The sequence below is a fragment of the Amphiprion ocellaris genome, chromosome 1 (assembly GCF_022539595.1).
Source record: "Amphiprion ocellaris isolate individual 3 ecotype Okinawa chromosome 1, ASM2253959v1, whole genome shotgun sequence".
Taxonomy (NCBI): Eukaryota; Metazoa; Chordata; class Actinopteri; family Pomacentridae; genus Amphiprion; species Amphiprion ocellaris.
In genome coordinates, this window is record NC_072766.1 from 32,104,299 (window position 1) to 32,121,139 (window position 16,841).

General features: G+C 39.3%; 2 protein-coding genes across 4 annotated transcripts in view; both read right to left on the reverse strand.

The window, feature by feature from the left end:
• Window positions 1-2,631, reverse strand: part of cep89 (centrosomal protein 89) — a 61,760-nt gene extending 59,129 nt beyond the window's left edge. For both annotated transcript variants that reach the window (XM_023262375.3, XM_023262376.3), the window contains exons 1-3: window positions 2,344-2,631; window positions 1,884-1,990; window positions 1,129-1,275 (exon numbers count right to left, since the gene is read on the reverse strand). In XM_023262375.3, the coding sequence (XP_023118143.2) occupies window positions 1,129-1,275; window positions 1,884-1,990; window positions 2,344-2,385 (296 nt within the window). In that variant the 5' untranslated portion in view covers window positions 2,386-2,631. The remainder of the gene's footprint in view (window positions 1-1,128; window positions 1,276-1,883; window positions 1,991-2,343) is intronic.
• Window positions 2,632-3,983: 1,352 nt separating this feature from the next.
• rhpn2 (rhophilin, Rho GTPase binding protein 2) overlaps window positions 3,984-16,841 on the reverse strand; it is a 32,261-nt gene continuing 19,403 nt past the window's right edge. The window contains exons 8-15 of one of the 2 annotated variants that reach the window (XM_023262374.3): window positions 14,852-15,039; window positions 14,485-14,641; window positions 12,509-12,628; window positions 12,170-12,364; window positions 11,706-11,752; window positions 8,797-8,943; window positions 7,360-7,515; window positions 3,984-6,405 (exon numbers count right to left, since the gene is read on the reverse strand). In XM_023262374.3, the coding sequence (XP_023118142.1) occupies window positions 6,139-6,405; window positions 7,360-7,515; window positions 8,797-8,943; window positions 11,706-11,752; window positions 12,170-12,364; window positions 12,509-12,628; window positions 14,485-14,641; window positions 14,852-15,039 (1,277 nt within the window). In that variant the 3' untranslated portion in view covers window positions 3,984-6,138. Of the gene's footprint in view, window positions 6,406-7,359; window positions 7,516-8,796; window positions 8,944-11,675; window positions 11,753-12,169; window positions 12,365-12,508; window positions 12,629-14,484; window positions 14,642-14,851; window positions 15,040-16,841 lie in introns of both variants that reach the window. The other variant, XM_023262373.3, reaches the window with a different exon arrangement.

The following is a 16,841-nucleotide window of genomic DNA, read 5'->3' on the forward strand; positions in this document are numbered from 1 at the left end:
CGATCCTACTACAAATACACCGCTGCGGACTTATCGGAAATCATACAAGGAATAATTGATGAAATTGTGGGGGTGTTTCCAAGTCCCATTAATTCCCGCCGCCCACTACATATTAAGGTCACGTGATTCGGTATCTGTACATAACGTACACATGCATAACACATGCCTGTGCTCGGCGCAAGGTCATTTTGTTTGTGGGTACATCTATATTAGATGGCCACATTCGATAGTGCCATGATTTCTGATCATCAATAACTAAGAAAAAAATGCTGCATTTCTACAAAAAAATGCTGCATTTCTGAGAATGTCATATGGGGGAATGAACAGCCTTGGCGGAGCACTGCGCTCTCTGAGTGCAGGAAATTGTTACTTGTATTAACATTCGGTATACGTGAATATATAACTCAAATCTTATAATTTTTTATAAAATAATAATTAGAAGTTTATTCATTGAAAATAATCATCTGGTGTTTTATGAAGTCCCTACCTCTCTCTCTATCCACTCCTCCCCCAGGTGCTGTAGCTTGAGCACACCAACTCAGCTACAGTTCTGCTCAAACACTAGAAAACTAGTCTGTGCCACACGATGCAAGCTGTAATATTGGAGTAAATCAGTCATATATGTTAGAGTCATAAACTGAGTTTGAAGAAAGTCAATGATACAGAAAGCCCCACCCTGCCAGCTGACAGGACTGGTTCCTTAGCTTAGTTGCATATGGAACCCCAGAAGTCTGAAACTGTGTTTTTGAGACTATCACTGCAGTATCCAGGAAGAAATGCTCAGTCATTGCATTAACCACCTATTTTACTTATTACATGTCTTCAATACTATAAAAACACCACATGGACATGTTAACAAGTTAAAACAACTTGATTTTTCACTGAAAAGGGGTCTTCAAGGCTTACTACGAGATGAGATATATTGAGATGGATATTCTCAGGTACTAGCATCAAATTAATAAGAACAGAGACGGCTCATACTGTAGATACTGTATACATACAGAAGCATCATTATGACCCATTTAATTTTTGGCCTTTGAAAACTAACGTTCTACTTGACACACATGACACACTGATAGTGACATATAGCTTATGATATTACTGCTGTGTTTGCCACAGGTTGGCTACCTGGTGTGAAGTGCAGTGCTGATATTTGGTTCCGATACGAGAGATTCTGATCGGTCACTCTCAGAGAATGACCTCGGCCGGGTAGGAGGGAGGGCCCACGTCTTTCCGGTGAGGGAGGAAGACAATATGGCGGCTGCTAACGCTGATCTGCAGGTGGAAACACACACTTTTGAAATTCACTTTGTCTAACAGAATGCCACAAGAAATGTATGCTTTTTAGCACACCAGCATTTAAAGACATACTTTATTTTTGTTATGTTTATATAGAACAGATTTTTCCTTGGTTTATGTAAATGTGTTTCACAGCATTATTACATCAACCATGGGGAAAAGTATAGTTGGTCTAATAGTAACTGGTTATAAACCTACAAACCAGATACAGTATGCTGATTAAACAAAAAGAGAAAAAAATAACCCCTACTCCATCAATTCATATGACAGTTGAAGCCAACTATAATGATGATGACTGGTGACAAATAAATGATTAATGGCAACACCATTTGCCTTTGCAGTGACAATGACAGCAAAGGCTCTTATATAGTGAGACCAGAATTCAACTTAATCCAACACATTTCAGTAAGTAACTGATAGTTTCAGTGGTTAGAGGGATATACCTGGAGCATGAAGAGGCATCAACTCGCAACACAATCAAGCAAGAAACATTACAAAAACAGAGGTTAAAAGGAAACTGTGTAAGATGGGCAGTATGAAACGATGTTGGAGTTTACCAGTGCTGAAAGGAGAGTGTTAGGTACCTGGGTCTCTCAGGTGAGGGGTTTGGGCTGCGTGGGGGAGGGGTACGAGGTACAGCTGGCTTGGGAGCAATGGAGGCGGCAGGGATCAAACCATGAGCTATATGCCTCTACATAACACACAGACAAGGGTTAGAAGGACGCTTTGATCACACAGACACATAAATCAACACATACAATGCTGGTTCTATGATACAGTGGTTGAGGAGGATTTGTACATAACGTAATACCCAAACTGAGGAACAACTGAGACGCAACACGGGGACGAAGGGGAAGAGTAGAAAGAATGATTACAGGATCACAAAATCAGGTCCAGCATTCACTTCAGTCATGGTCAATGAAATTAAACAAGCTAGCTTAAACAACTAGGTTAACGCTAGCTAAATAAAGACATTCGTTTAGACGTGTAGCTGGCTACATATTGGGAACGGTTTATTTCTCTTACAAAAGACACGACACTTACAAACTCCTTGTCTTTCTCCCTCTTGAAGCTGAATTTCAACATGTTGGAAAAAGTGTCTTTGAGTCTTGTTTCACTAGCCAGCCAAGTTAACGTGAACTTACTGTTTCGGTTTGGACAAACAGTTTGACTATGTCATAGAGCATTCTGTCTGCTAAGTAGCATTAAAAATGCGTATTTGTCTTTTGTTTTACATTTCAAATGAGTTATCTCTTTCCTACCCAAAAATCAAAATAGCAAGCTAACTATATTCAACAGGCTGGCTGGCTGTAGCGCGTATGAAGACGCTTCACCTTAAGAACGGACCCCGGTACAACAGTGCTACTGATTGGTTAAATTTGAAGAGAGGAGCCAATCGGAGAGTGGTTTAATTCACCTAGCAACGGTGTCCATAACGACCACCGGCGTCACCAGTAGGGGGCGATGTTGTTCCATTTGCTAGAACTTCAGACCGTCAGAACCATAGACTGTATAGTCTATGGTCAGAACACTGTACTGCTGTAAACAAACCCGTTTGTTTTTTCTTGATAGATTTAATCGTTTCCAAAAATGAACAGATAGGAAAACATCTTTAGTTTTGTGATAGCTATATCTCCATGTAAGACTCTATACCCATCTGTTCTAGCAGCGTGATTGTATTAACCTGAAAAACAACAAATAGGAGGCACACGCACGCACGCACACACACACACACACGCACACACACACACACACACACACACACGCACACACAAAGTATGATTACTGACTGTTAGGGAACCATGAGTGTCTGTGACTATACCGGAATACCAGCTAAGAAGATGAGGTGAAAACTATGACTTGTTTGATTTAAGGGGCTTGACTTTAATCCAGTAGAACACCTTTGGGATATTTTAAGGAAAAAGGTAGAGCAACAGAACCCATCCAGCAAAGAGCAGCTGAAAAAAAGAAAGTGCTGTAATATGGTATCCTCCACATGGAGAATGATTGGTTCTGTCACCAAAGATGAAGGTGGACATACAAAACATTTACAAAATTTAAGATCTGAATTAGTTATGACACTCCAAGGTGTCCTGAGTTCCTACTGTGGGATCTGTATTTGTAATACAGTAAATATACCTCAAACCGTTTGTGTTTAATTTGACATAACAAATATGATCAACACAATACAATACAGATCAACACAAATTATGACTAAACTGACATTTCAGTGATATAACAGAGGGGTGCGCTCACTCGTATACTGTAAATCTCAGCATTGAAAAGAATTTGACCTTTGGAGGGTTGCTTTTCTAAGTTCAACATTAAGAGAAACGCATTAATTTTTTCATACAGTCACAATGTCCTACCGCATGTAATATACATCAGGAATACAACACACACATACAAGTACCCTTACACTGCACACAGATTATAAATGGCAAGAGTGAAGAAACGCCCAAAAGGGTAAATGTTAGTCACATGGTGTTCCTTTTCAGTTTCTGTGATGATGGATTAGGATGTCATGTGATCCTGGGCCACACTTACAATAGGTAAAAACATGAGTGTTGACTTGGTGTGTGTGTGTGTTGGCTCACTGAAGGCTGTGGTCAAACTTCATTCCAGACATTCCAAACCTGTTGGGTAGTTAGTCTTAAAAATTCAGGAAATTTAACTTGGCCTGCTGTTTTTATACTCTTTTATTGATATTTGAGTTTACACAAAAGACACAAAGACGTATCGACAAAACAGCTATGCAGCACAAACTACACAAAAAGGAGCAATGGCAGCCTGAAAGCTTTAGAAGAACAAGTACCATAATCCTCTACATATACAACAAGGCATTTAGGATCACTAGGCACTGTCACATACACACAAAGAGGTGCTTCAGTTAATATCCTCTGCTTAAGTATATATGCCTCTGTTAGTACATTTAGTTAGCACAATATGAAGCAATCACTGCACATTCTCACTATACACTTAATGAGACATTTTCCTTCATGACAGTATAAATGGCACCACATTAGGTAAACAGAGACAGTAAAGAGTCTTCTCAGTGTTGCTGTTTAAAACATTTACAATTTAAAAATATCTTTACATAGAAAATGTAGCAGAACACAGGTTCACCAAAAAGATTAAGCAAGGCTAGTAAAATACATTCCTTCAAGAAACCAACCAAGAAATCCAGCGTGCAAAAACTCACAACTTGACCAACTAGTTCTAAAACCTACAACTTACAGGTAAATATATATATTTTTGTTTTTTTTTTTAATTACATAAATAATTTGATTATCAAATGTGTATGAGAATCTACTTTGTAGATAAAGAGATAGCCCAACACTGCAAAGTGTCAGTAAAATGTAAGATGTGGCTAGTATTAAGACAGGTAGAGACAAAAAGTAGAAACCTGACAGTGGGCTTTGATCGAAGTCACTATTTGGTGACCAGCTGTCCAAGTACGATGTAGAAATGTCATTAGTCTGCCCACAATCTTCCCTTCTAGAGACAAAATAACTTTTATCTACATTAAGATTCACATTAACAGAGACACACAGCTCATGCTCCTCTTACACATGGACAGGTGGGCCAGAAGCAGGAAAAATAAATCAGAATGGTCAATGATACAGGGACATGGAGGCATATTGGTTTGTGGCATAGTTGGGACATTGAGTAAACCTAAGACACCATTATTTCCATTTACACTGCGTCCAGGACATGGCACTCATCAGAGACAATGATACTCAAAGGCTGCCTCACAAATATATAATAACAGTATAACATAACCAAGGTATATATAAGATTTTTAGCAGCTTATAAAACATTGCATTTGTCAACTCTTTCCAGATACAAAAAACAGCTCCACAGCTGAATTAGTTTTCTTTCAATCACTTTGTAACATACTGCAACAAAATGTATTAACTCTAGATGCCTGTTTAGAAATACATAAATACCCCAAAACTGATCAGTGTCCACTGATTCTAACAAATGTTGTGGCAATAACAGAATCCTTCACATATCTAGGATGACAATATGTACTGAGGATGCACAGAGACGATAACAGCACTGTGCTGAGCTACATCAGTACACGATGGTGCCAAGAAGGGACTGCTTAAACCACAATAAAATCACTGCTTTGCAGTCACATAGAGGCTGGCGCTGGGTGTGTTTGCACAACTTTGTTTTCTTCCTTCAATAGGTGTGGAGTGATTTTTCTAGAAAAAATACTGAGATGACAGTTTAACTTCGGAGCCTGTCTCAGTGCTGTGTGCATATGTGTGTGTGTGTATGTGTATGTATGTGTGTGTGTATGTGTGTGTATGTGTGTGTATGTATATATATATACATATATATATATATATATATATATATATATATATATATATATATAGAGAGAGAGAGAGAGAGAGAGAGAGAGAGAGAGAGAGAGAGAGAGCGAGAGAGAGGAATGATAACTGGTATTTTTTCCCACAGTGCAGCTGTACTGTGCTGTACACATACTAGCATGGTACTGAACAATTTTCCATTGTGTTTGATGTACAGTCCAGCTTCCTTCAGATACAGAAGTATTCTGGGAAAGTGCCCATGTGCTAACATAAACGCCCATAAACAGTATTTACACACAGCGACTTTCCAAACTAGCTGGTAGTGATGTTACCAATACACTGGTGCCATACAAGCTACATACACTACTGCTCAATATTCCAGTGGAAACACCAAAGGGCACTGACACCGTACCATAGCAGGACCAGTATGGGTACAGCACAGTGCTATATATAACCATTTTAGGCTCAATATGGGTACTGCACAATATTTGGACCCAGTAAAAAGCCTGCAGTGTGTTCAGTAGAGGGAGCTGTCATTGTTGTAGGAGCTGGAGCTGGGGAAGGTGGGACAGGGTTTGTTCCACGGGAGTGTGCCAGAGTGGTCTGCTGTGGGGAGGCTGAGGGTGCTGGCACTCTTCAGCTTGTTCTTCAGACCCCAGCTGAGGAAGGATGACTTCTTGGTAACTTTGTGGGACTTGGGATTCTTGTCATTGTCATCATAGCCCAGACAAATCATGGAGTAGGTCTTCGGCAAGTTTCCGCAGAAGGTAGCACTCTTGGTAGGCTGGGAAGAGACAGCGATAATGACATTTAGTGCGTGGCAGTCAGTGTTTGTTTTATCAGAGTTGCTTTCAGTGTTGTACCCATCCGTGGTCTCAAGCCATGTCCCACCTACAGTACTATCTAGTTGGTTATATGTCACATATAACAGCCTTTCAAAATTAAAGGATAGAAGTTGAAAAGCTCTCTTAATTAAACATATGTGAAACACAAAAAAAGGCATTCAAAGACGTTTTGTACAGAGGTTAGTGTTATTCTGAATTCTGATAACTGCATGTATATCCCTTTTAAATATTATATTGATTCCAAATATTGGTCGTCATTCTTCTGAATTACTAATAAACGTTTTTGGCCCTGAAAAAAAGGTATCGGTCAATCCCTAGCAAATATCCAAAATCACAGCAGACTATTGTGAAGCAATTGTGGCTGTTATGAAATGTGAGGGAGCTGGATCATATAATATACAATATAATACAATCTTACTACCTGCTTAATGAGCTTTACAATTGAATATCATGTTGGGCAAACTCTCAAAAATAAATATTTTATTAATTTCACCAAGGTAGTATAGTATTTACTGCAGATCTACAGAATGGGACTGCATTTTCATAGGCATTGCTTCTCCTTTCCAACACATTTGTGTCACACTGAGGATGATTTTAGCTCTTTGGATATTTATGCAACTGGCTAGTGAAATATTCCATACACAGTCTAAATATAAAACTCACAAAGCTGTCATCTGTTTTAAACACAGCATGTAGGTCATCACCAAGAGCCTCTTTCTGATAGGAAATGAAACACTTAAAGGAAACACTACCTTTAAGAAATCTGAAACTCTAACGGTGCTAGTCAACCATCTGACGCAAAGGCCAAATTTGCTGTCACCATTTGTCAGTCAAACAAACCGTACAGATAACCTTTCTCTAAACACAACGACCAGACATGAGGAATGGTGTACCATGGGAGGGTTGGTGTCCATCATGCTGACCACCTGGATCTCAATTCCCTCCTCGTCCACATCCTTAAGAAGTCGCATCACCTCACTCACACCCATCCATTTGCATTCTGTGTCACCCACAGCAACAATGTAGTCACCCTCTTTCAGCCCATCAGCCTGGAAAAGACATGGGAAAGAACAGGAGTTAGAGAGCAAAGCATCCCGATACTGCTGCAGACAAGGGAAATATTTACAGCAGACATTTTATTTGAACAGCAACCAGGTCGTGTTCACCTAATTTCATTCAACACCCTAGAGGCTGCTAGAATCTGCAGAGAAAACATTGAGGTTAGTCCCAAACAAAGCTCTTTTACAGCAGACAAAACACATGGCAGAGTGTGTGCACCACAGCACATTATTTCTGTGGGAAATCTGTCTTATCGACATGATTTCAGCTATTTCTGTCTGATAACTTGATCCGTGTTCGCCCCAGGCAGGTCAACAACTCTGGTGAATCAGTTAGTTCTAAATAAAAATCCTGTTGAAAGCAGTATTAAAAGTTCTAAAGAGTTTGGCCTAGTTAGGCTTATGCAATTCTAATCTGTTTCTCTGCATAGCCTGCAGGGCCTAATAAGAGTCTGCTCTTTGTAAGCACCTCTTAATGAGCTGTCACACTGCAAAGGATTGTAGAGGGTAAATACTTTCTGATTCTCAATTAAATTAGTAGCCAAAGTGGATGAGAAGGAGGAGGAGGATGAGGAAGAGGAACTGGGGAGTGTCTCTGAGGCTGAAACCTGTTTGGGTTTCTGAGAATGACTTTATTTAATCAAAGGTTCACTGAGGAGATAAGATTTTGCAATGTGAACTTATTTGATATTTCCTATGCAAGCATGCCTAAAATTTAAAGCTGTTAGTTTTTCCAGTGTAGACAAAGCCACACCCTGCCAGTTAATTCTTTTACAGGGAGTTAACATTGAGCAACCTATGCATCTGGCTTTTGTTACATTTTAACGGAAGAAAGTACTGAGCAGGGCCGATGAGATTTATTTCCTGTGTTCTAAAATATGACAGTTTGTTGAAATAATTCCAACACCAGATAATAATGACCCGTTCTCTGTTCTGGATGTAAAATTACAGATGCGTGTGGTGATACATCAGTTACTTCAAATAGGAGTAAGAGGTTATCAGTTTAGCCTAGTTTACAAAGAACTAGCCACTTCAAAAGGCTGTACCGATGGCTTTGTCTTATTTATTCTAGTAACTACAAATTGCATTGCAGAACTATTAAAAAATAACAGAATGTTAAGCATGACTTATTACATATCATGAGATCATTTAATATCTCTGCAGTCTGATTCCTAGACAGTACTTTGCTGACATTCCTTGAAACCAGAGCTTGGTTGTGATATAAAAAAAATAACCTTAACTGTTTAAAGTGAAGAACATAGTTTAACTCACAGCAGCTGGACAGAGGGGGTCCAGTGAAACCACCTGGACTGGTGATTCTCCTTTCAGGGTGAAACCCAGATCTCTGTCTTGAGGTTGAAGTTGTATTGTCCGTGGGGCTGTCCACCGCTGCTTGGCTGAGAACACTGACAGAGGGCCCTGAGCGGACAGAGTGTGGGGAAGCAAGGGTTAATAAAGCTACAGGTTTTCTGGACCCCGAAGGACAATATCCTGTCGAGTCAGAATCTGGTATACGCCTAGGGAAAACCTGAACATTAAGGCAGATGGTTCCTTCTGGCATCCTTGCTCACATGTCTCATTACTGTAGCAGTAACCTCATGATAAGCACTGTGGTCAGAAATAGATTCCTGTATATTATCACCCCAGTTCAGAGTTGCTGGATGAAACGTGACCAGTAATCATATTTAAATTGCCTCTTTTTCTCACACCTGACCTTCTGGGTGGCTAGTTTTCAACAGGCCAGTCACATTCCCTTTTAATAGTCAAACAAGCCTTGGTATGCTCTAAAAACAAACTGACTCACATCAAAAATATCCTCAACATTACTCAAATTCACTTGAATGCTGGGTTTAAATAAATTGTAGCAGGAGAATACGAACAATTTGAAATGTATGCACATTTATGCATAAATGTGTCTTAAAATCTGGTCAGATCTTAATCAAAGTAAGGGTAGCTGTCTGCCATCTGAAGCTTTATAGTATCTGGGGGATGCAGGAAGATGACATTAACCTGAAATACATCTACCTGAGAATGATTTCAAAATATGGCTTTTGTAGTGGCCCAGCAAGAGCCCACACCTTAACCCAGTAGAGATGCTGTAGAATGAACTCAAGAGAACCAGATATCCTTAAAGTACTGCTGAACAAGAAAAGCACACAGAGAGCGCACTACTCCACCAAGGCTGCTCAGTCGTTGTATGATTTTCGATGGATAAGTCCCCATAAGTCCACAGCAGTGGATTTGTAGTAGGATCGCAAGCATATGATTGTCAGCAGGCAGCTGACGTAGCAGTCACTTGTTGTCATAGTTACAGTGACGCCATGCTACTATCTCGCAGTGATAGAGAAATCTTTAACAAATCTGTGGGTCTAGACTAAAGCCGTATCACTGCCAAAATCTAATGAGATGGTCCTTGTGTCATTTCTGACCTTCCCTGAAAATTTCATCCAAATCGGTTAGTCTGTTTTTGAGAAATGTTGCACACAGACAGATTCACAGATTAACAGAAGGACAAACGTCACAAAACTCTGCCAAGGAGCACGGCAGAGTAATTAAATTAACTCTGCAAGGAAGAAAATTCCTTCTCAGCATTGTGCATGTCCAGTTATGCAATGCAAATGTTTACTTACTTTTGTGACCAGAACTACAAATGTTTATATTACATTTGTGTCCAGTAAAGACACAAAATATGGTGTTTGTGTGTCTCAACAAATTACTTTGTTATAAATTTATGACCAATTAATACAGAAAATCAGGTATTTCCAGAAGCGTCCCATAATTTTAATGTATAGTACCTGCTATAGCGTATATAATAACAGCTTAACACAAGTAAGGCCGCAACCAACAACATTTTTCTTGACCATTTCATGTATTAACATCAGTCAAACCAATGTGATATCTTAAACCTGTGTATTTTAAACAATCTGGCCAACAGTCAAAAATGTAAACTATTTCATTTAAAATGGCTTGACAGCAACTATGTTTAAGACCAAAAACATAAACAGTAATCAGTGTATTTTCAAATTCGTATTTGGAAAAAAAAAAACATAATATTTCTACTAAACATCTCAACAGCGGGCAAAAACTGAAACATGACCTACTTTTCCCACTGAGACTACTGAAGCCAACAGCTAAATCTAAAGCCCCCTGTTATCTGCTGGGAAAAACTCTTCTTCACTAAATCCTGACAATCAATCCTATGTAACACCAAGATGACTCCTACTGTAATTATCACCGTGGCAGTTGTACCAAAAGATGGTGCAGGATTAAACTTTCACATTCCTCTTAAGATCTTTAGGCATTACAGTCCTTTTGTGGTGGCTGGTAATGATGAGCTAGGTGGAATTTTGCAACAGGAGGCACAGAGGTCTTTGTTCACAGAGATCATTTACACCTGCTGCTCGGAAACATGAGCTCTGTCCCTTGACTTCCTCATGAATTGTTTGCTTGCAAGTGCTTTGGTCTTCAAACTGATGCCTGGTTTTGTTGTAATTACTGTAAACGGTGGCAGAAGAAAAACACAACATACTTGCAACTAAATGTCTCTGTTGGAGGACATGGAGATTCTAATCTCCCTTCCCACCCATCATCATAACAATATGAACAATATAGTAACATCACCTATTGTATTCAGCATGAAAGATCCCAAAATGAACCAAACCAGTAAAGCAATTACTGTCAAGGGAATAAATTCTATTCTTCGAAAGTCAACCAGACACCTTCAGGTAAAATTAAGATATTCAACCAAGACTTTGGTAGAGAGTTTGTTTCCCTTGACAGCAGTGCTAATTTGTAATATGTTCCATTCCTTTCATCTGCCTCAGAGTAGAGTTGAAGCCAGTGTACCTGTATCCATGGTTAGTGTTAGTTTTGCATTTGGTATTTTGGATGAAAGTCCAGGAAGCTTTGGAAACATGAGAGGACTTTGAATTCGCTGGTAGTCAAATATACCAAAGCTTCCCGGAGCCTCAACCATGGTTGGTTTTATTCAGAAATCACAAAAAATATGCTCTGGGTGTTCAAATAATAAGGAGTACAGTTTAAATATCTAAAACACAAATCCAGAGCCATTTCATGTCACTTAATGAATAAGTCAACCAGCATGAATAAAAACAGCAATGTGAGTGGAAGAATATTAGTAGCCCACATACCAGCCTCTGGAAAAAGTCGATGACTTTCACCTTTGTGGTTGCAGGAACTTCCATCTCTGCTTTGTGCTCTGTTTTAGCTGTAAAAACAAAGGAGAAAAAACAAAGCTGTCATTCTACACGTTTACTGTCACAACCATATTTCCGCTGTGGCCCTGCAGAGAGGCAGGCAGTGTAAACATTGCATCATCTGTCACTCATCATAGCTAAGTGCAGTAGGTGTGATACACAACACAGCAGCCTTTTGTGAACTGTTTCCTGAGAGACAAACCTCCCATAACAACAAATTGGTCTTTGGCATTAGTGTTATTAGTGAAGTGTTTGTTGTGGTGACACTAAGGAGACTGGTCAGTTTCTATGTCAACTAGAAGAAGAATAGCTCTCAACTTAGTGACATTTAATGGAGACATCAATAAACTTCACAAGTGTTCAAATCCTATCTTTGTTTCTCATGTTTATTCAGACAGGATATTTTCATTGGTTGTCTTTACACTCACAGATGATGTCTGGGGCCTCAGTGTAGTCTGTGAACTCGTCCTCATCTTCATGCTCACTGAACTTGTTGAGCGAGCGCTGGTGACTGGCTTTTAAAATATCCTGCAGGATCTCCAGTTTGTTCAGGTTGTGGCACAAACTATAAATCCTCAGAGCCTCCTCGTGACCCAGGATGGCCCGACGAATGTGAGCTTTACCTGGAGAGAGGCAGTCACAGAGTAATTAGGAGGAGAGAGTGACTAAGATGAACAAAGAGTGTTGTGTGTGGTGCCATGGCACTTTGTTGTGTCTGTTTTCTTGTTTTGCCTTATGCAGTTATCTAGCTCTGTGCGCACTCGTACCAACGCATTGACGTTCATCTTTCTTCTTCAGGATGTCCAGAGGAGAGCGTCCCTCAGGGATCCGATCATACACCTGTGACAAGGTCTTCTCCTGCTGGTCCTCATCATCACTGGGACTCACTGAACACACAGTGAGCCAAAAAAAAAAATCAATGACTTAGAAACAGTTGTTTTGTTTTTTTTTACATAATACAGATTATCCAGTGTCCACATAGGTTGTTGTAGAAAAATATGTATTTGTCAGCTTAAATTCCTGTATCAGTATGGACTACAAGAGAGAATAATCTACACAGAATCTTGATGGTTATGCACTGATTACTCGAGCTCACCGAAATGCAAACCCTCCCAAAACTTGATCTTTTCTCATAAGCTGTCTTCTTCATCCCCTGGTTTAATGGATTTAAAAGGTAAATTTAAAGCATCAACATTTTCTAAGTATCACAGAGACAGTATAAAGCCTTCATTTGGCACTGTTTGTCATTAATCTGTTTACTACAGCAATCTTCATTCAGTCCTGTTTCTAGGTTAAGTTCTTTCTCTACAGTTCTGTGCTTAATTGCTCTATTCTCCTCATTCACACAGGAATCTGTTAATGAGCTGCCACACTCAAAGCTGTTTTGCTCTGTTGTCCCTCCATTCTGTTCTGTCCCATTCACAGGACTATGGCCTTTTACTTTACAGCCTAATAAATTTCATATACTTCTGCCAATTTTGTTTTCAAGTTAGTATCTTCCAAATGTACAACTGTACATGTGAAATATAAAAGGTAACAGTGTATGGCAGTAAAATAATGGCTTTATAGACCCGGTATAAATAGATAAGAAAAGAAACTAAGAAACTATAATGTCTTTTTTATAAATACATGATTAATTGTGATCTCCAAAATATGTCAAAATTACTAACAAATTATCATGACTACAAAACTATCAGCCACATTACTGCTCAGAGAGTTTTTGTTCACTTAAAGACAAAGTTCTCATCCTCTTTCTCAGTTGTTGGCTCTCTCACTTGTTCTCTTTGCCACTTGATTATGTAGACAGTATTAGTAGGCTGCATAACTGTAATCCTCAGCCATCTCCAGTACAGTTTTACATACTCTAACCACCCGTCTTCCTGCCTCACATTATTTTTGCTGTCTTTTTCACAATCTGTCCATCAGAGTTCCTGGAAACACAGTCTCTCTTTACCATGGGGTGTGTGTGAGAAACTGTGGATCCCTAAATAACTCTTATGTAATAGCTTTGAGGCAGGCTGTGGTTCAGTCCAGCCATCTTACATGACCAACCTAGTGGCCCACACAGCACTATAGGGGAAGGCTCAGGTATTGTAGGGTGTTCAAAATCAGGCAGCATAAGTCCTGCAAAGCTAGTTTTAGATGGGATCTTGATTGAATGCAATTTCCCCTTGGGGATCAATAGAGTATTTAGTACGGGCAACAGCCAGGGTAATACTATAGGCCAAATGCAGTATAACTTACAGTAAGTGTTTAGGGGTTGTGGGGATGGAGGCTGTCTGTAGAATTTTGTTTACACACAGTCAACCAGTTATCCAAAGCACAGATCCTAGTGCAATGTCTTTGTCAAAAAAGAAGAGGGTCAATGTTTGATTGCTAACAATCACAATGGGAGTAATGAATATTTCTGAGTTATAGTACAGTGTGTTCATCAAAAGCACACCAGTCTCTTTTGCCATCTAGGGCATTACTTAACCAGGTGCAGTGAGAGCTCTCAGCAGACTACAGAGTGTTGTTCTGATAATTGTTTGTGCAATGTAGCTTGAATCTCGAATTACTTGCAGACAGTAATTGCATGGTGACATTATGTTGTTGGTAACTATTCAAACTTTAGGTTAAGTAATGATACATATTTTCCCCCAATTTCTGTTACTCCAAAATATTTATTTTGTTTCACCTCATACACATAAAATCTGTAAAACAATGTGAAAAAGATTACTTGGATATAAACAGCTTTTCTTACACTGATGGTCCAGCAGTGCTGAGGCAACAAAATAGTGTGCCATGGAGCGATAGTGGTTGGCTTTGACTTGTGACATGGTGGACCAGAACAAAGGGACATTGTCTTTGATTGGCATCTGGATCATGGACTGATGGACTTGGTCGTAGATTTCTGAGACCTGGAAGGAAGAAGAGGAAAGAGTTACTGTAGGGACATTAAAAGCACCTACCTGGATAAAATCACTGGAAAAAACAGGTATCTGACTGTGGTGACATTCTCACTTTACATTCACTTTAAGTATAGTATAACCTAACCAGTCTTCAGCAAAAGAAAAAGCACTTTACCTACAAGATGTGAGGGTGGTGTGTGTGCTTTTGCTGCTATCTACCTTTGCAGCCTCTTGAGCCATTTTCATCAGGGAGTAGAACTGGTTTCGGATCCCGGGCAGAGCAGTCTTCTCAAACAGACACTCCTGAGCCTGAGCAAGCATCATTCGAATCAGCATACTGAGCATAGCTGGACTCATGTCATAGCTGGGAGTGTGGGTGAAAGTCTCCTTAAGGTGGTTCAGGATACCTGGGAGAGAAATTTAGGTCAGCACAGCTCAAAACCAAGGAAAAAAGTATTCTAGTTGTTATTTAGTTCAGTTGAGAGGTTCCTCATTTTCTCTAATTGAAGTTTTTGAAATGGAGGCTTTTCAGTCAGTATAAAAAACAGACATGTAGCCTAAGATAACCTGCATCCTATTTAGCTCTATGAGAGCAAAAATAATTGAATTACTGCTACTCTGCACACTAAGAATTTTGTTTATGATTCTATTTTGATGGCTGCCGAAAGAAGTTCTCTTTTCTCTTTCCCAGTCCCAAGTCAGGGTCAGCTACACAACAAAGGCCACTTTCATGCAATTCAAGCACAATCTGTCATTTACATCCAAAAGCATAATGATAATTTAAAAACAGAACTACTCTAGTTTGGTTTTTGGTCACATTGATGTCAGCTGAGGTCAAAGGGAAGGGGAGGGGTTATGAGGGAGACTGTATTCATGCGTTCTATCTAGTCCAGACTTACGCAGCTGTATGCAGCTCCTCAACATTCAACAAACTACTCTGATGGGAACAGTTAGTACTATTAGTAGCTTGATATAATAGTTAGTGGTTTGAACAACAGTCAAATTTTATTGGTGAACTCCAATTTGGACGAGGGAGATACCTTGATTGTTCACAAAATGACAGATGTGGCTTTGCTGGTACTTTGACCATAAATGATGACACTTTCTTATACAGATGTTATAAAAGACTCCACACAGATAATTAAGTAATGTCCTGTTACTGTTAACACAGCATTCAGTGAGGGGAAAACTCACAACTAACTGTGAGATCACTGTCTGTATGCTTCTTTAATACTTAGCCAAGATATAAACTTACTTAATTTTTCGTGTTCAATAGGAGCAATAAGACATCCGCTTCTGACTCAGAACACCTGCCTCTTATTTTTTTACATTAAAACCTGGCAACAGAGAGTTGTAGACAACTTAATAACAGAGCATTGCTTTGCTAGGCTTCATGTAAGATTCTGCAGTTGCCGTCTGACTCCTCCCATCTATACTTCTTTTGTGTTCCTGGCTCAAGACCCCAGCAACAGTCGCACTACCAGCATTTCATCTCCCAGCTACTGGCTCTTCATAATGGTGACAATGTTCCCCATAAAAGTATAAGAGTATAATTGTTTTACTTCATACTAACCTCAATTATAGCCATTAAAGCAACATAACTAAAGCCATGTTCAGAGCTGTAATTACAGTGCAATGCTGCCCATGTTGCCAAGTCATAATTCTATCAAGACTTGTCTGAGCTTCCTGAAACCTTTAAGGGTTGAGAAGCCAGTTCATATGATTGGTGCTTTCTGGAACTTAGCCACTTTACAACAAGCCACAGAAACATCATCTGAATTCATTTTCTGACATGAAACAGAGGGCGGAGGCTGGCTCTTCTGAAAATAAGGCTGTGTTTGCATTGGTACTATTTTTCTGAAACTTGTGTTGTTAAAGAATGTCTGCAAGTGGAAAGGAATTTTTTTAGTTTGAAAAAACCACTGCGCCTGGCCGTGTTAGGGCCACAGTTATTACTGACATCTAAAATATTCTAATAACAACACTATTAAGGGAAATTACTGATGGGACTGTTCATTATCTATTCTCCTGTCTTTCTTGGTTTTCCTCTCGCTGTTCAAAACACTTAACATAGGTGTCAGTTTCTGTTAATGCAAGCATTTTAGTTACTAATTTTAACTTTATTGTAATTGACTAAATGTTATAATGATCACAGAATAACCTGGTTTGAACACATAGCTATCTTTAAATGTTGGAAAAAGTGCAGACT